At 42.7% G+C, this 15,400-nt stretch overlaps 1 protein-coding gene across 2 annotated transcripts in view; it reads left to right on the forward strand.

Annotated features, from left to right (window-relative positions):
* Nucleotides 1-15,400, forward strand: part of ERBB2 (erb-b2 receptor tyrosine kinase 2) — a 60,646-nt gene that overhangs the window by 18,048 nt on the left and 27,198 nt on the right. For both annotated transcript variants that reach the window (XM_020799304.3, XM_020799306.3), the window contains exons 2-10: nucleotides 2,819-2,970; nucleotides 5,339-5,525; nucleotides 5,954-6,088; nucleotides 7,885-7,953; nucleotides 8,147-8,262; nucleotides 11,169-11,310; nucleotides 12,505-12,621; nucleotides 13,970-14,096; nucleotides 15,299-15,372. In XM_020799304.3, coding sequence (XP_020654963.3) covers nucleotides 2,819-2,970; nucleotides 5,339-5,525; nucleotides 5,954-6,088; nucleotides 7,885-7,953; nucleotides 8,147-8,262; nucleotides 11,169-11,310; nucleotides 12,505-12,621; nucleotides 13,970-14,096; nucleotides 15,299-15,372 — 1,119 coding nt within the window. The remainder of the gene's footprint in view (nucleotides 1-2,818; nucleotides 2,971-5,338; nucleotides 5,526-5,953; nucleotides 6,089-7,884; nucleotides 7,954-8,146; nucleotides 8,263-11,168; nucleotides 11,311-12,504; nucleotides 12,622-13,969; nucleotides 14,097-15,298; nucleotides 15,373-15,400) is intronic.

A 15,400-nucleotide genomic window follows, 5' to 3' on the forward strand; every position in this document is an offset into this window, starting at 1 on the left:
GCAAGGGCTGATTTATGGGTAATCTTGTTTTGTATTTTATTTCTACATGGAATGTCAGTTTTCAGGGCAGTTCCAACTGTATGCTTTGAATCAAAGGTCATGACAACACCTTAACACTGAATGAGCAAATCTTAAATAGAATCTGTCCACACCATCTAAATCAGTGGTCAGGGAACAGGGGTAAATTACCCCAAATGGGGTAAAAATGAAAATCCTGGGGGTAATGAGGACACAACGCTAACCCCTTTCCTTCCTCCCCCTCCTCCTCCTCTGCCTGGAGGGGGGGGTCCCCGCCTGCCCAATCGCCCCCTTTCCACACCCTTTTCCAGCCCAGTTGCAACTGAGCCACAGTGGATGAATTTTTAGGGGGTAAAAGGTAAAAAAGTTCCCTGACCCCTGATCTAAATGTCAAATTTTCAAAAAAACCAACCTGTTTCAGGGCCTCTGCTGTGGAGCCACAGTTCTTACAAAGGGGAGCCTCTGAGCTGCTGGAGCGAATTGATGCAGTGCAGGAAATCAATAGGGAAATTATTGAAATGGGACATCACAGAAACATAAGAACATGGAATTTCCAATAGAAACCAATACTTCTGTGTTATATTTGATGTGGAAAATCTGGGGGAGGGTTTCATTGAGGCACTAATCCTACACGTGGACATGAATGCTGGTGGATTATATTTCCAAAAATGGGGGAGGCACAGGAAGTATGAGGTTTTCTGAAAGAATTGGAAAAGTTCCTGTCTGGCTTGGAAATGTTTGGATGGATTCCAAGCTCTGGGCTTTAGTTTTGTGCTAGATTCCCAAAGCCAAGAAAAAAAAAATAAAGCTTCTTGATTCAAACCAGCATAGGAAATATTCATTGGTTTGGCCGTGCCTGTTTTCTCTGTGTCTCATGGTTATGCAGCGTGGGAGATGAAGTGAATTTCGACGTGCCATTTGACTGTTTAAGGACACACAGATGTTTTCCCACAAAAATGCAACTAGAAAGGCCACATGCTACAGAGAGAGAGAGAGAGAAAGAGAGAGAGTTTGAGAGTTTGTTAATAAATACTTAATGGTTAGAAAAATGCTAGTCTTCTGTGCCTCTTAGAGCTGTATTTTAACTGTGCACATTACTCAGGATCATATATAATCTGCTTGTCTTGTCCTTTTCATTTTAATTTTGCTGGTCAAAGGGAAGGGTGGGCAAGACACTGAAACCTGTCTGCTAGAAATCATGTTCTCCCATTGGCTTCTGAGATTTTGTCAAGCATGTCACAGATTTGAATGTGGCAAGTATGGTGTGGGCCAGTGCGATATGAGGGACAGAATGTTGGAATTGTTCTCTACTGGGCTTTGGAAATTCACCTCAGGGGTGGGTGGGTGGCAATGGCAAGCAACTCTTTGAACATCTCACATACTTGTCCAGGGTTGCTGTAAATCAGAAATGCCTTGATGGCACCTAATGATGATAACATAGTTTTATTTTCAATACATTATTTCGTTTTGCCCAGTATGGAATTTGTCTTTTTCATAGCTTTTATACATTGGGAGGCATTTTCATCAAGCTGTGTATTTCATGATTACACAATATCAAATATCATCAGTGGGTTTGTCAAGCTGAGTTTGGTGTTGATTGTTGTTGGGTTGTGGGTTTTTTGTGTCTATGCACAGCATTTCATGTTTAGTTATGTTAAACAACACCTGCCATTTTCATACATTGCCCCTTAGTCTGGATCTTAGCTATTTTAAGCTCAAATTCTTGAATAAAGTAGGAGGTTAGTTATTCTATGATTCTATGACTAAGAATTTGAGTTAAAAACAAAACGTGAGCCTTTCAGGGTGTTGATTTTGTTTGTTTCTTTGAAGAGCATCTTCAGTATATGCCCAGTCCTGATTATATATATTGATTGTTGGAAAACATCTTGCCCAGAGTCCCATTTTTCCTTAATTTGTGTGTAAAACAAATGTGAAAATCATGGCAGTTAATTGAAGCTCTTTAATAGGGGGTCTGTTGCATGCACAGGCTAGGCAATCAGTACCTTAGTAGTTAGTTAGCTTTAGTTAGCCATTGCAGTTTCCATGTTTTTACGTGCATGTAAACCAGCAGGATTCTGGCCTTTGTCTTCTGTAAAAGCATAGATATTAAACTCTGCAGTACAAGATAAGTCCATAATAAGATGTTCAGGCTACAATTTATTTCCTTTAAGGAGGAAGAGGAGAATCTTTAATTCTTCAGATTTTTGAATCTTTAATGTTCCACCAATTTCATCCAGCATGATTAATATTAAGGAATTAACAGAAGTTATAATCTGAACAGGGACGTGGTGGCACTGTGGGTTAAACAGCAGAAGCCTCTGTGCTGCAAGGTCAGAAGACCTGCAGTTGTAAGATCGAATCCACGTGACGGAGTGAGCCCCTGTCGGTTGTCCTAGCTCCTGCCAACCTAGTGGTTCGAAAGCATGCAAAATGCGAGTAGATAAATAGGTATCACCACGGTGGGAAGATAATGGTGTTCCGTATCTAGTCGCGCTGACCATGTGACCACAGAAGATTGTCTTTGGACAAACGCTAGCTCTATGGGTTGGAAACGGAGATGAGCACTGCCCCCTAAAGTCAGACACGACTGGACAAAATTGTCAAGGGGAAGCTTTACCTATAATCTGGATATCTGGAGGGCCAAAGATTCTCTTTATCTCTCCCTTAGTGAAATTGTTACAGGATGTGCCATTCTCTCAGCCATCTAGATTAAAACAGTGTTCTTTTGGGAGACAGTTTTGGCTTTGGATTGTCACTGGCATTTAAACTTTACTGACATTTCCCCCCTCATCTCTCCCAGTCTGCACAGGAACGGACATGAAGCTGCAACACCCCTCCAGTCCAGAAAACCACCATGCCACCCTCCTTCGCCTCTATCAACACTGTCAAGTTGTGCAAGGCAACCTGGAGATTACCCATCTGCCAGCATATGCAGACACCTCGTTCCTCAAGGTGGGCATGGTGGGGGAAACAGATGAGTATTAGTGGGAGAGGGAAAATAGGGACATTTCTGGCTGAATGTAACCAGATTGGCTGTCCCTTCCTTTCTTCGGTTGGAGTTGCAAGAGGGAAAGTTGATGGACGAGGCTTGGAGAAGTATATCACACCAGGAGTTGAGGAGTCAGGTCATATTATAGCTGCTCCATATATAGCTGTTCTCTCAGTGGAATTCTCAAAGGAGGCAGTGTTGTTATCCAAGACCACCATCCATTTCTTAAATAAAACCCCACACTAATTTAGGATAGTAAGGATTATACCTGGAAGTGAACAGGGTTTTATTGACAGGAATTCAGAATTTGGAATGTTCCTCTTTTGATCTCTAGCTTTTAGAAGAGTGGCTCTCAACCTTGGGTAACCCAGGTGTTCTTGGACTGCAATTCCCAGAAGCCTTCCTCACCAGCTGTGCTGACCAGGGTTTCTGGAAGTGGCAGTTCAAAAACACCTGGGTTACCCAAGGTTGGGAACCAATGCTCTAGATCACTGGTTCCTAACCTTGGGTTACTCAGGTGTTTTTGAACTGCAACTCCCAGAAGCCTTCACCACCAGCTGTGCTGGCTGGGGTTTCTGGGAGTTGCAGTTCAAAAACATCTGAGTAACAAAGGTTGGGAACCAATGCGCTAGATTAAATTCAAAACCTTTTCCACAATTTGGTGATAACCCTGAGCCACAGTGGATAGCTGTTGAAGTTGGACCTGGGAAATTTGCATTTGTATTGCTTATCCACTGAGTAGCTATGGGCAGGCCACTCATCTTTCAGATTGGTTTCTATGTATACAATGGAAAAGAGTAGTGGTCTGACCTATAGGAGTGTTCCAAGAATGGATAAAAGATTTAGACTCCCACCACCACACCTTTTCTTTTGCTTACTTGAAAACAAAATAGCATAGTAACAGGAGCAGAGACTTGTGACATTTTTAGAAATATGTTGTGGGGAATGTGGCTTTGCCTGCTTGCAGGAGCCTTCTGGAGATATTTGCTCTGTATGATGCACGTTTTTGCTGTTGGGTTTATTTAAGATTCAACCGTAAGATTAAAAAAAAAAGCAGCATAGTGTATGTGTACAAATTTGACCAAAGAAGAGAAGGGGACGACAGAAGACGAGATGGATGGACAGTGTCATTGAAGTGACCAACATGAATTTGACCCATCTCCGGGAGGCAGTGGAAGACAGGAGGGCCTGGCGTGCTCTGGTCCATGGGGTCGCAAAGAGTTGGACACAACAACTGAACAACAACAGCAACAACAATACTATAGGCTCTTCACACCAACTGTGCATTGGGCATTACCTTTCAAAGATGTTTTGGGGGCCATCTTTTCCTGTACTGACCATTCCCCTGTTGACCTCAGTATCCGAGACCTTTCTTCAAGTGTCTTTATACAGTACTCAGAATGGGAATGGATGGTTGGCTGGAGGCCCTCAATTTGGCAGTGCTTTGAAATTTCCTCCTCAGGTGGTCCCTGGCCTGGTGTCCTTATTGCCATTACTTTGTCAGCAAGTGAAAAGCATTTATGTTTACCTAGGCATCTAATAACTGCTATTTTTTTGTCTTTAAGTTCAAGTAGCATTGATTTGCACTGTGCGTTGATAAAACTGTTGTTTTAGTTTGTTATCTTTAGTTCAGAGCTGGCTGGATATCTTAGTTCACTTCCCCACTGGGCCTCCTGGGAGAAGAGCCAGCCTGTGTAGCCTTGGGCAAGCTGCACAGTCCTAGGCTGCCTCCAGAAGAAGGGAGTGGTAAACCACTTCTGAGTACCCTCTGCCTAGAAAACCTTTGAAAAAGGTCACCATAAGTCACAATTTACTTAATGGCACATGATTATTATTTATGTTTAGTTCGTGCAAGTTATTTATTTATTTATTTATTTTTTTAAAGCATGCTACAAAGCAACTAGTAGCAGCCTCCAAATATATAGAACCAGTGAGAATGTCAGGGCTATAGGTATTTCTGAGGAACTAATAATATGTTGACTGAAGTATGCAAAAGTGAGTTTTCCCCCCTCCAGCACGCGCATAACCTAAGTAGCATTCTTGCAGTGTGTTTATAGTATGTTCTGATGTTGCTTGCGCAGATACAGATAATCCCATTTTTATCCAAGAATCCATCTAGATTAGGAACATTAAGATGTTGTTGGATTTCAATTCCTATCAGCCCCAGCCAACATGACCAGCCAACATGATGGGAGCTGCAGTCCCAAAGCACCTGGTGAGGTGATAGGTTCTTCATCCACTCCAGTCTGGAAGGTCTCCAGGTTTGTGAACCCAGCACTCCTTGCTCTTTCTCCTCATGGGTACATGTTCTTTTCTTCTTTTTCTCAACAGGACATCAGAGAGGTCCAGGGGTATGTCCTGATTGCTAAGAACCATGTACGCCACCTGGAACTCAATAGCCTCCTGATCATTCGTGGGACTCAGCTGTATGAGGAAAAGTATGCATTGGCTGTCCTAGACAATATTGACCCCGAAGGGAATGAGGGGCTGCAGGAGCTGGGCATGTTGAAACTGACAGGTATGGAAAAGGGGAACTAGGCAGCTTTTCACAAATGAAATACTGTAATGGGTATTGATGAGGCTTAGCTGGCAGCTGCAGAGTCAGGGTTAAGGCACTTGTACTTGGGTCCTATGAAAATCAGTGGGACGTAAGTTAAGTCACAATATTTTGTTCCAAATGCAGTGCCAGATTTGGTTGCCCTTATCTACAAGTCAGCAAAAGGTGAAGGGAAGTAGTGTCTGTAGGTAAAGAAGGGGATGATAAGAGAACATTGACTTGCTAGAATCTTGTCTTAATATTTGAATACTCTCACTCTCTCTTTCTCCCCATCCCTCCCTCCCTTTCATTCACACTTCTGCATATGCTTTCTCTGTTTCATGCGCATTTTCTCTCTTAGTGGCCTGCACAGGCCACTTTCTTTTTTAAAAAATCTTTTTTGTTTTCAGAAATCTTGAAAGGTGGAGTGATTATAAACAGAAACCCACAGCTGTGCTTCCAGGAGACCATCAACTGGCGAGCCATCTTCCACAAACACAATGGGCACAACAACACAGAGATCAGCATATACCGCCAAAGGACATGTAAGCATCATTATTTGCTTTTGGGGCTGCCTAGAAATGTGGACTGCTAAAAGCAACAGTGCTCCTGGCAACTCAGCCTCATAAATCTAGCATTTATTTCAGTTCTAAATTTATGAGGCTAGATTACCGGGACACACTGTGATTAGTAAAGTTTCTTATCTTATTGTCTCCCGGGTAAAATGGGCTTTTTTGTTTTAAAATCAAAGCCGCAGGTGGTGAAAACAAAAACAAAAATTCTGTTGCCAAGACAAGTTGAGTTCTGCAATCTGTACAAATTGCACAGATTATATATGTTATGCAAATCAGCATAGATTCTGTTTTTTCTAGCCATGGAAAGTGCAATCACTCATTGCTTTAAAAAAAAAACAAACGTCCTATCTTCTGGACATAAAGTAAGTCTTTCCTCCCTGAAAATGATGCAGAATGGCCACTCGTACCCATAGAAGGCCAATTTGGCCAGTTAGTTGCAAGGACACCATGTGTGGGACAAGCCATCAGAGGGGATTTTGTGGTTTCTAAGGTCCAAAGGATCTCCCCTTTTTTTTTCCTCATGTGCCATAAGTCAATTCTGGTGACTCTTGTCAGGGTTTTCCGGGTAGAGAATACCTAGAAGTGGTTTACCCTTCCCTTCTTCTGTGAGCACCCTGGGACTGGTCCGCTTGCCCAGGGCCACAGAGGCTGACTCTTCTCCCTGGCGGCATAGTGGGGAAATGAACTCCCAACCTCTGGCTCCATAGATAGATACCTAAATCACTGAATTAGGATCTGAAAATCACTTACCTCCCTTTTGCCATCTGAGATTTTTGCAGACATTGGCAGCATCCTGACAGATCTGTTCTCACAGCCTTAAGGAATCTAGAAAGTTAAGGGAGAACAAATCAGAGGTTGAAATGCTTCGGATACTCACCCTTTGACTCCTCACTCAGTTAAAGTTGTTTGCCCCTTTCTTGCCTGCTTCTGGCCTTTTTTATATTCCACAGCAACGGGTGAGAAGTCCATGCACCATTAGTACCAAGTTGCTCCCGCCCACTGTTTTTATACAATCATTGCTGCCACATCCCGACTGCCTGAATCAACACCAGCTCCACCTCCAGCCTTCTGGGGAAGTCCCTGCTCATGGCCTACGTGACATCATTCTGCCTTCTCAGCAAGCCAACCCTGCCGCACTCAGGCTCCCAGCTATTGTAGAGGCTTTGTGCACGTGCAATGTAGATTGTGTAGCAAGAACAGCCTATGAAATCACTGGGATCCAAGTTAAGTTAGAACAGCTTGTTTCAAGACTACCCGGCATAATCTGTGGCCTACTGCATAATATCTCATACTTTTTGTGTACGTAATTCATTCTGCCACATTTCCAATTTTGCCTGACTTAATCTGGTTTAGTTAGTCATGAGGAGAGACAAAGAGGTTCCCAGAAACCTGAAGCCCCTTTCTCAGCCATAAACAATTTTATCCGGTTACTCATTTTGGGCTCTGAGGCTTCAGAAGGATTGGCCCACAGATTTTTCAAGCTTACTATTACCACCAGAAGGACAATGAGCTTACTTTTAAAAAAATAAAATGAATCATTGGAAATATTATAAGAAAGCTACTGTGTCCATAAGATCAATGCATGCACAATTTTCATAAAATCAATGCATTCACAACATTCACTGCTCATTCTTGCCTCTTCTTCAGCCACCACCACATGCCAGACTCCTTTCGCATTTCCTTTTTAGTTCCTTTCATTTTGTAGAGGCATCCAGAGGTGGAGATCCTCCGATTTAAGAAAGCTCTCTCTTTTCCCTTTCTGCCAGGCCCTGACTGCAATCAAATCTGCTCCAATGGCCACTGTTGGGGAGAAGCAAAAGGGAGCTGCCAAATATGTGAGTATGAGTAGCAGCAGCTTGGGATCCGGGAGGAGAAATTTGCTGCAGTGTACAACTTTGCCCCTGGCCCAACCTTTGCAGAGTGGGCACTCTGCACTTGAACAATTCCCACGCCCTGTCCTTTTCAAGGATCCCAGCTAGGAAGGACCCTCTCCCCCCTTTTCAATGTCTCTCTTTGCCCCACTGCCAGTGACGAGCACGATCTGTGCCAGCAGCTGTGCGAGGTGCAAGGGCAGACGGCCAACGGATTGCTGCCACGAACAATGTGCCGCAGGTTGCACAGGACCTAAGCACTCTGACTGCCTGGTAAGTGTGGGCCTTTTGGGGGGCAGGCGGGCTGTGACAGGGTGGCTGTTTCTCATTCATCACAAGGGCTACTAGATCTTTGCTGTGAAGATGTTGACTCTGTTTTCCTTGGCAGAGGGTGGAGCCGGGGCAGAACAGGAGTGGCACCACAGTGGAGCCCAGCCAGTGACGTCTAGGTTCCAGCAGAATCTAGGTCACTCTTGGGCAGAGTTGGAGGCACAGCCCTCAAGCTGATGACTTTTCAACCTCTGGCCTGAAAAGACAAGGTGTTGCCACCTAGAGAGGCCTTCTTTTTGTTAAGTCAGTTGTCTGACTAATTGCTCAGAATATTACATTAACCTTTCATTCATGGCTGAATATATTTCTTAAATGGGCAATTTCCCTGTCAGAGGTAGGGTTGGAAATACGTGTGAGTTTGTATGTGTAGAGATACATGTACATTCTTGTAAAGCAGTTATGGTTTATGGAGTTAACATCAAGTCTGTAACATCTATAAAGTAAGTAGAGGATTAACATTAAGTTTTAAAACAATATAAAATGCACCAGCTGGGATCATTTGTTTAGAGAATGTGGAATGTTTAGTACCAAAGTCTTGAGATAAAGGAGGGCTCAGACCATCCTGACCTTCAACATTCCTTGCACCTGGAGTCCAGCTAATTAAAACAACTTAGCTGGTACAGCTAGAGCTAATTAAAAGACGTTTAATTCTTGGTTGATTTGGGGGCATTTGGTCAGTGGGGTAATGGGATTTAAGAGAGATTTAGGGAGAACAAAGACACCCTCTATCTTGATTCATCATCATGGACTGAACATCATGACTTAGTGTGTTCATTCTGTGCTGTTATGCTGCCTGTTATGAAGAACTCTGTGCACATTTGTAAGTATGGCTTAGAGAGTTACTTTTCATTATTTTCTGTGCGAACAGCTTTCTCATGCCTTGAGCTCTGTCAGTTTTGCTTATCTTTTCTGATGATTGTTTTTGTAATCACTCTTGAAATTATTGGAACTTTTTGCTATGATTTGCTACTTTTTGCTTTTTCATAAAATAATGAATTTTTTACCCAGATGACTGCAAAGGGGTTGAGGGTACTAACGCAGTGTCTGAGGACACTCAGAAATTTTGAAACATTTTGGGTTGCTTTAAGTACAGTGGTGCCTCGCTAGACAGTTACCCCGCATGGACAGTTTTTTTTTTTGCTAGACATTGACTTTTTGTGATCACTATAGGGATTTGCAAAACAGTGATTCCTATGGGGGAATTTCGCTGGACAATGTTTGGTCCCTGCTTCACAAACCAATTTTTGCTAGATGACGATTTTGACAGTTCCCTCCGCGCTCGCAAAACAGGTATTTTCGGGACCTAAGCTTCGCAAGACAGCGATTTAAACAGCTGATTGGTGTTTCGTAAAGCGGCTTTCCCATGGCTGATCTTCGCTAGACAATGACGATTCTTCCCCATTGGAACACATTAAACAGATTTCAATGCATTCCAATGGGGAAATGCTTTTCGCTAGACAATGATTTCACTAAACACTAAACAGCGATTTCGGTGGAACGGATTATCATTGTCTAGCGAGGCACCACTGTATTGTGCAAGGTTGGTTTGCAATGAGGAAAAGCAACCTGCTTGTGTGTATTTTCCCTGAGCACCCAGGAGTAAGGGACTTCGAGTGTGCTAGGGAAGGCACAGGCCTCAGGAGGCATTTCCCGACCATTAATGTGCTGACTAGAGATGGGCGTATTCACATACGAATACAGATATCCCCACACAGGTGGAGATAACAAGCGTCCAGCCCCATGGGGCCGGATGGTCCACTCACTGATCTGCTGCTGCAGCGGACTCTGCGCTCCTGTCCTGTCACTCCAGATCAGAAGCACAGAGTCCACTGCAGCAGTGGATTGGTGAGTGAACTGTCCAGCCTCATGGGGCTGGACCCTCGTTATCTCCACCTGTGCGGGGGTATTCCTATTCATATATGAATAGGAATACCCCCATCTCTCATGCTGGCCTCTTGGACATAACCTATCCAGGCAGAGAAGGTAGTGTGACTGAATGGTGAGAGGAGCCCCTCTGTGCAGCCTATGGGTAAATAAAACCCTTACAATACCTGTGCATGTTTGTGTGTGAGAAGAAGTGCTTGTGAAGGTGGGAACAAAAAAAATAGCATCTCTGTAGGAAATTTATTGGCAGTAGTAGAAACATTACTTGGATAAGTTATTATTTTCAGACTTCAGCTCCCCAAATCACACTGGTGGAAACTTCTGGGAGAGTTTCAAAAAAGGAACTTTTCCATTCTGCTCCAAGATACATTTGACCAATGCCACGTGATGAAACTGACTATATCAGGTGTCAGACAAATAAATGCAGTTCCCGTGAGAACACAGGATATGTATGTGTTGGGAAGCCAAAACCAATCACAACATTTCCAGGCTAGCGAATTACCTTCAAGGATGTTGTACAAGCTTGTTGTAAACCATGCAAAGCTTGCAAAGACATCATAAGGGGTCTGTCGTCTGAAAGAATTGAAACCCCGGAGCAGTGCAGTAGATCTTGCCCCATAGAAGAAGGGGACACATAGAATGCATATTACAGTTATGCTATTAAAATTACAATCTTATTTGCCAAAATTCATCCCATTTATTTGTTAATATTTTCAGTAGGGTCACAAGCCTTTTGGAGCCCTAGGATGTTTTCCATGTCTAGGATGTTTACCTGGAGAGTTGCCCCTTGGATTTTGTGTGCAATCTTTCTGTGACTTGGAAACTTGTTTTTTGGTGTGTGTTTTTTTCTTCCCATTTTTGCTGGGAGATTTTGGGAATTGTAATCCACAAAAGTAACATTCCCAAGCATTGAGTGCTTCTAGTGATGAAGTGGGTTATAACATGACCTTGTTCTGCTCCTCTAGGCCTGCCTGCACTTCAACCACAGTGGGATCTGTGAGCTGCATTGCCCGCTTCTCATCAACTACAACCCAGACACCTATGAGTCCATGATCAATCCAAATGGGCGTTACACTTTTGGAGCAACTTGTGTCACTGAATGCCCTTGTAAGGCTCTCTAATCCTGAAAGGATCGTTTCATGTGCTTGACTTTGACCAATGCCACTTGGCGCTGCCTCAACCATGACAGAAAGCACCATGTTCAGTGGCATCCCTATGCACAGCATGGCATTCCTATGTAGATGATTGCATGGGATGACGGTGCATATAAGAACATATGATGTTTGTAGGCTGGGAAGCCACAACATCTCGAAGATCTGACACATTGAAAAAAACCTTTGTTTGCCAATCAAGGTCTTGAACCAAACTCTGTAAGCCCCACTGTATCATACCAGTTTAACCTGGCTACTAAATACTTATTGTTATTATCAATATTTATTATTATCAATATTATCAATTATTATTATTATTATCAATTATTATCAATATTATAATGGGCTATCAAATTGATTCCTACTTAATCGTGATCATTTGCAGGGTCTTCTAGGGCTCGTGCACTTACCATTCTGTTTCTCATGGGGTGCTCTGGGAGTCTGCAGATTACTCAAGGTTACACAGGCTGGCTTTTCTCCCAGGGAGAAATCAGCAAGAAATCAGTAGTCAGTAAGAAACCATACTTGCAGTGAGGCACCCAATACACTGAGCTATTAAAACCACAAAATATGTTAGACCTTCCTGTTGATAGACAGTTATCTAACTTGATATATATAATATATAAAGTGTATATGTATTGTGTGTATACACTTGTTGTGTGTGGGTTAACTGAAATCTGGCTGCTTGTTCCATTGTTTACAGTGGTGCCTCACTTAGCGATGTTAATCCATTCCAGGAAAGACATTGCTAAGTGATTTAATCGCTATGCGATTTTAAAAAGCCCATAGAAACACATTAAAACGTGTTTAATGCATTCCTATGGGCTTAAAAACTGACCTTATGCAAAGATCCTCCATAGGGGCGGCCATTTTTGGTGCCTCTAAAGCGAGGCAAAACAGCGGGCAGCCATTTTGGAACCGACGATCAGCTGTGCGAAAAGGGTCGCTTTGCCATGATCGCTTCCCTGCAGTCATTGCAAAGCGATTTTTCCCCATAGGGCCATCGCTAAGCGATTGCTCTCGTGATGGCCAAAACCCCGTCGCTAAGTGATTTCATCGCTCAACGGAGCGATCGCTAAGCGAGGCACCACTGTATATGTAAAGTTTAGAATGTGTTGGGTCTAGGATCTCATTTGCTTTCCAATTACAGATAATTACTTGGCTGCAGAGGTCGGTTCCTGTACTTTGGTGTGTCCACAGAACAGCCAGGAAGTGAGCGTGGGCACCGTGCAAAAGTGTGAGAAATGCAACCAGCCTTGCCCAGAAGGTAGGAGCCAGGAGTAACTAATTGGTATGGGATTGGAAAGTTTTTTTTTTTTTTAATCTGGTATTTTGTATCAGTTGTGTATGACTGCTAGCTGGATCGCTTAGTGGTTTAGGTATCTGACTGCAGAGCAAGAGGTTGGGAGTTCAATTCCTCATTGTGTCTCCTGGAGAAGAGCCAGCCTCTGTAGTCATAGGCTAGCTGCACAGTCCCAGGGTGACCCCTGAAGAAGGGAATGGTAAATTAGGCAGGCCTCCTTCCTACAGATCTTTAGAAGATTAGCAAAGACAGAACTGTTTAAGGAGGCCTTTGGAAACATTTTAGGCTAATTTTTGAGACCAGTAAGCTATTGTCACTATTGATTATTTTTATTATACTACTGTATATTTTGTTTGTTTTGTTACGGTTTATGTAACTTGGTTTGATATATCAGGTCTCAATCTTAGCTTGTTCTTTCCTGTGGTGTCATGTATTTTGATTTTTTTTAGTTGTTGTACGTTTTGCCTAATTATGTAAACTACTCCAAGTAGTATTCTCACTAAGTCAGATAGTCTATAAGCTCTATAAATAAATATAAGCTCCATAAACAAACAAACAAGCAACTTCTATGTATTCCCTACTTAGAAAACCTTTGAAAGGGTCTTCATAAGTCAGAATCGACTTGGTAGCATGCAATTATTGTGTATGATGCCATGATGTTTTGATCTCCTGACATCCAAGGTGCTCATCTGTGTTTGCAGAAATAGCTAAACAGACCTATGGAAGGAATTTATGGGCACTGCAGCAGTTTTTTGAATAACTTGCATTCTTTTCTGTTTTGCCACAAGTATATTTGTGACAAGTATACTTGTTTTGCCACAAGTATATTCCTTTAGCTAAAAATCTATTATATTAGTTACATTTCCTGCAGTGGGCACAAAGTGGAATATGTGGCTCCCCTCTCTTACCTTTAACTTCAGAACAACTTGTGAATCAGGTTGCACCAGAGCAACTGCTACAAGGTCACTAAGTGAGTGTAATGGCTCAGTGGAACCTGAATTTTTGAAGCTGTAGTCTGGCACTCTGACCACTAGGCCATACTGGCTTTGAGAGCAATTTGTGGAGTTTGTTAGCATTTGGCAATCTGGTCACCCAGATCATTGAGTTAATAACTTTTTGTTATCCTACAAACCTGGCGTATCTTGATACTTACTCTTCATCACCCAAGAATGAACAAATCAGCCCTGGTCTCTTTGCTTGCAGTCCAAAATTCCTAAGTTTGTGATGTGAGTCACCTACACAGCTGGCTTCTCTACTTCTGTAGATTGACGCAGACGGGATTTCCCTTACCTCATCCCTTTCTCTTTCTTAGGTTGCTATGGTTTGGGAATGGACTCCTTGAGAGGTGTGCGTGCTGTCACTGCTGCTAACATTAACCATTTTGTTGGCTGCACCAAGATCTTCGGCAGCTTAGCCTTTCTACCAGAGACTTTTGCGGGGTGAGTAACTGAGAATACAGGTACTGTATAAAGGTCAGAGTGGCATAGTCATATTTTGTGAAGCATCCTTGTAGCAGCATCCTAAGGACCCTGGTTTTGCTTTCAGAAGGAACAGGTGTGAGAGGGATGGGCATAGTTTTCTTGCCTCAAAGGCAAGCTGCTTTGGTTAGATCTTTCTGTATTTTTTTTTTAAAAAATAAAACAAGCAGATGGCCAAAACAGTTGGATAAACAGTGCCAGAAACTCATTTTCCTTGTTCTCTGCCCTGCAATCTCTTGAGCTGTCCTGTAAATCTTTTATACTGTTTGCAGAGCTGTTTTTATTGACGTGGGAGCAGGTAATTTCACAGAGGTAAACATTAAGAAGAACTTGATGGTAAGAACTGTTTGGCAATGGAATGGATTGCCTTAGATCTCTATTTTCTTAGAGTTTTGTTTAAAACATAAGTTGGTTTTTTTAATAGCTGGCTGTAGCTGTGCATTCCCACATTGGCAGGGGATTGGACTAGAGGACCGTTGAGGTCCTTCCAGCTGTACAGTTCCAGAATTTATATTGCTGTTATGTGCCATCAGGTTACTCCTTGTTTATTTATTTATTTATTTGATTTTATTTTATTTATATCCCGCCCATCTGGTCTGGTCGACCACTCTGGGCAGGATTTACTGTAGGTTTATGGTAACCTTATAAATTGGTGACCTCCAATAGCCAAGATCTGCTTTGGCTTGCTAATGATAGGAATTTTTGGAGATCATTGATTGATGGAACTAGAATGGGCATCATATACTAGCAATCTCTGTTGCTGGGTAGCTGTTGAAGGATTTTCTTAAAAGTATAAGCTGCATCTTTCTACACAAAGATGAGGTTGAAGAAGGGTGAAAAGGAAGAAGCAGCAGAGAAAAAATAATGATGACATTCAAGGTGGGGTTTAAAGCAGAGGAAGTAGTGGGAGCTGAATACTTAGGTTCTTATGGCATAGGAAGGAAATGGAAGCAAGGGGAATTGTGGGGGAGAACAGGAGAATCACTGATAAGAGATGGAGATGGGCTGATGGATCTGTTGTGGCTTTATCGGTTGCACAGAGCTGCCCTAGAGATAGCAAGGTTCAGAATCTAGTGTATGTATATGGAGTGGAAGGTAACTTTTAGGTTGGTGTGCATGTCCTTTCATTTTAGCTCAGTACTGTTTCCTTCCATTTCATCCAGGGATCCTATCACCAATACTCCACCATTGGACCCTGAACAACTAAAAGTCTTTGAGAACTTGAAAGATCTGACTGGTATGTAAGACATTATTTCTGGTAGCCC

Source organism: Pogona vitticeps, chromosome 6 (genome assembly GCF_051106095.1).
Source record: "Pogona vitticeps strain Pit_001003342236 chromosome 6, PviZW2.1, whole genome shotgun sequence".
In the NCBI taxonomy this organism is placed as follows: Eukaryota; Metazoa; Chordata; class Lepidosauria; order Squamata; family Agamidae; genus Pogona; species Pogona vitticeps.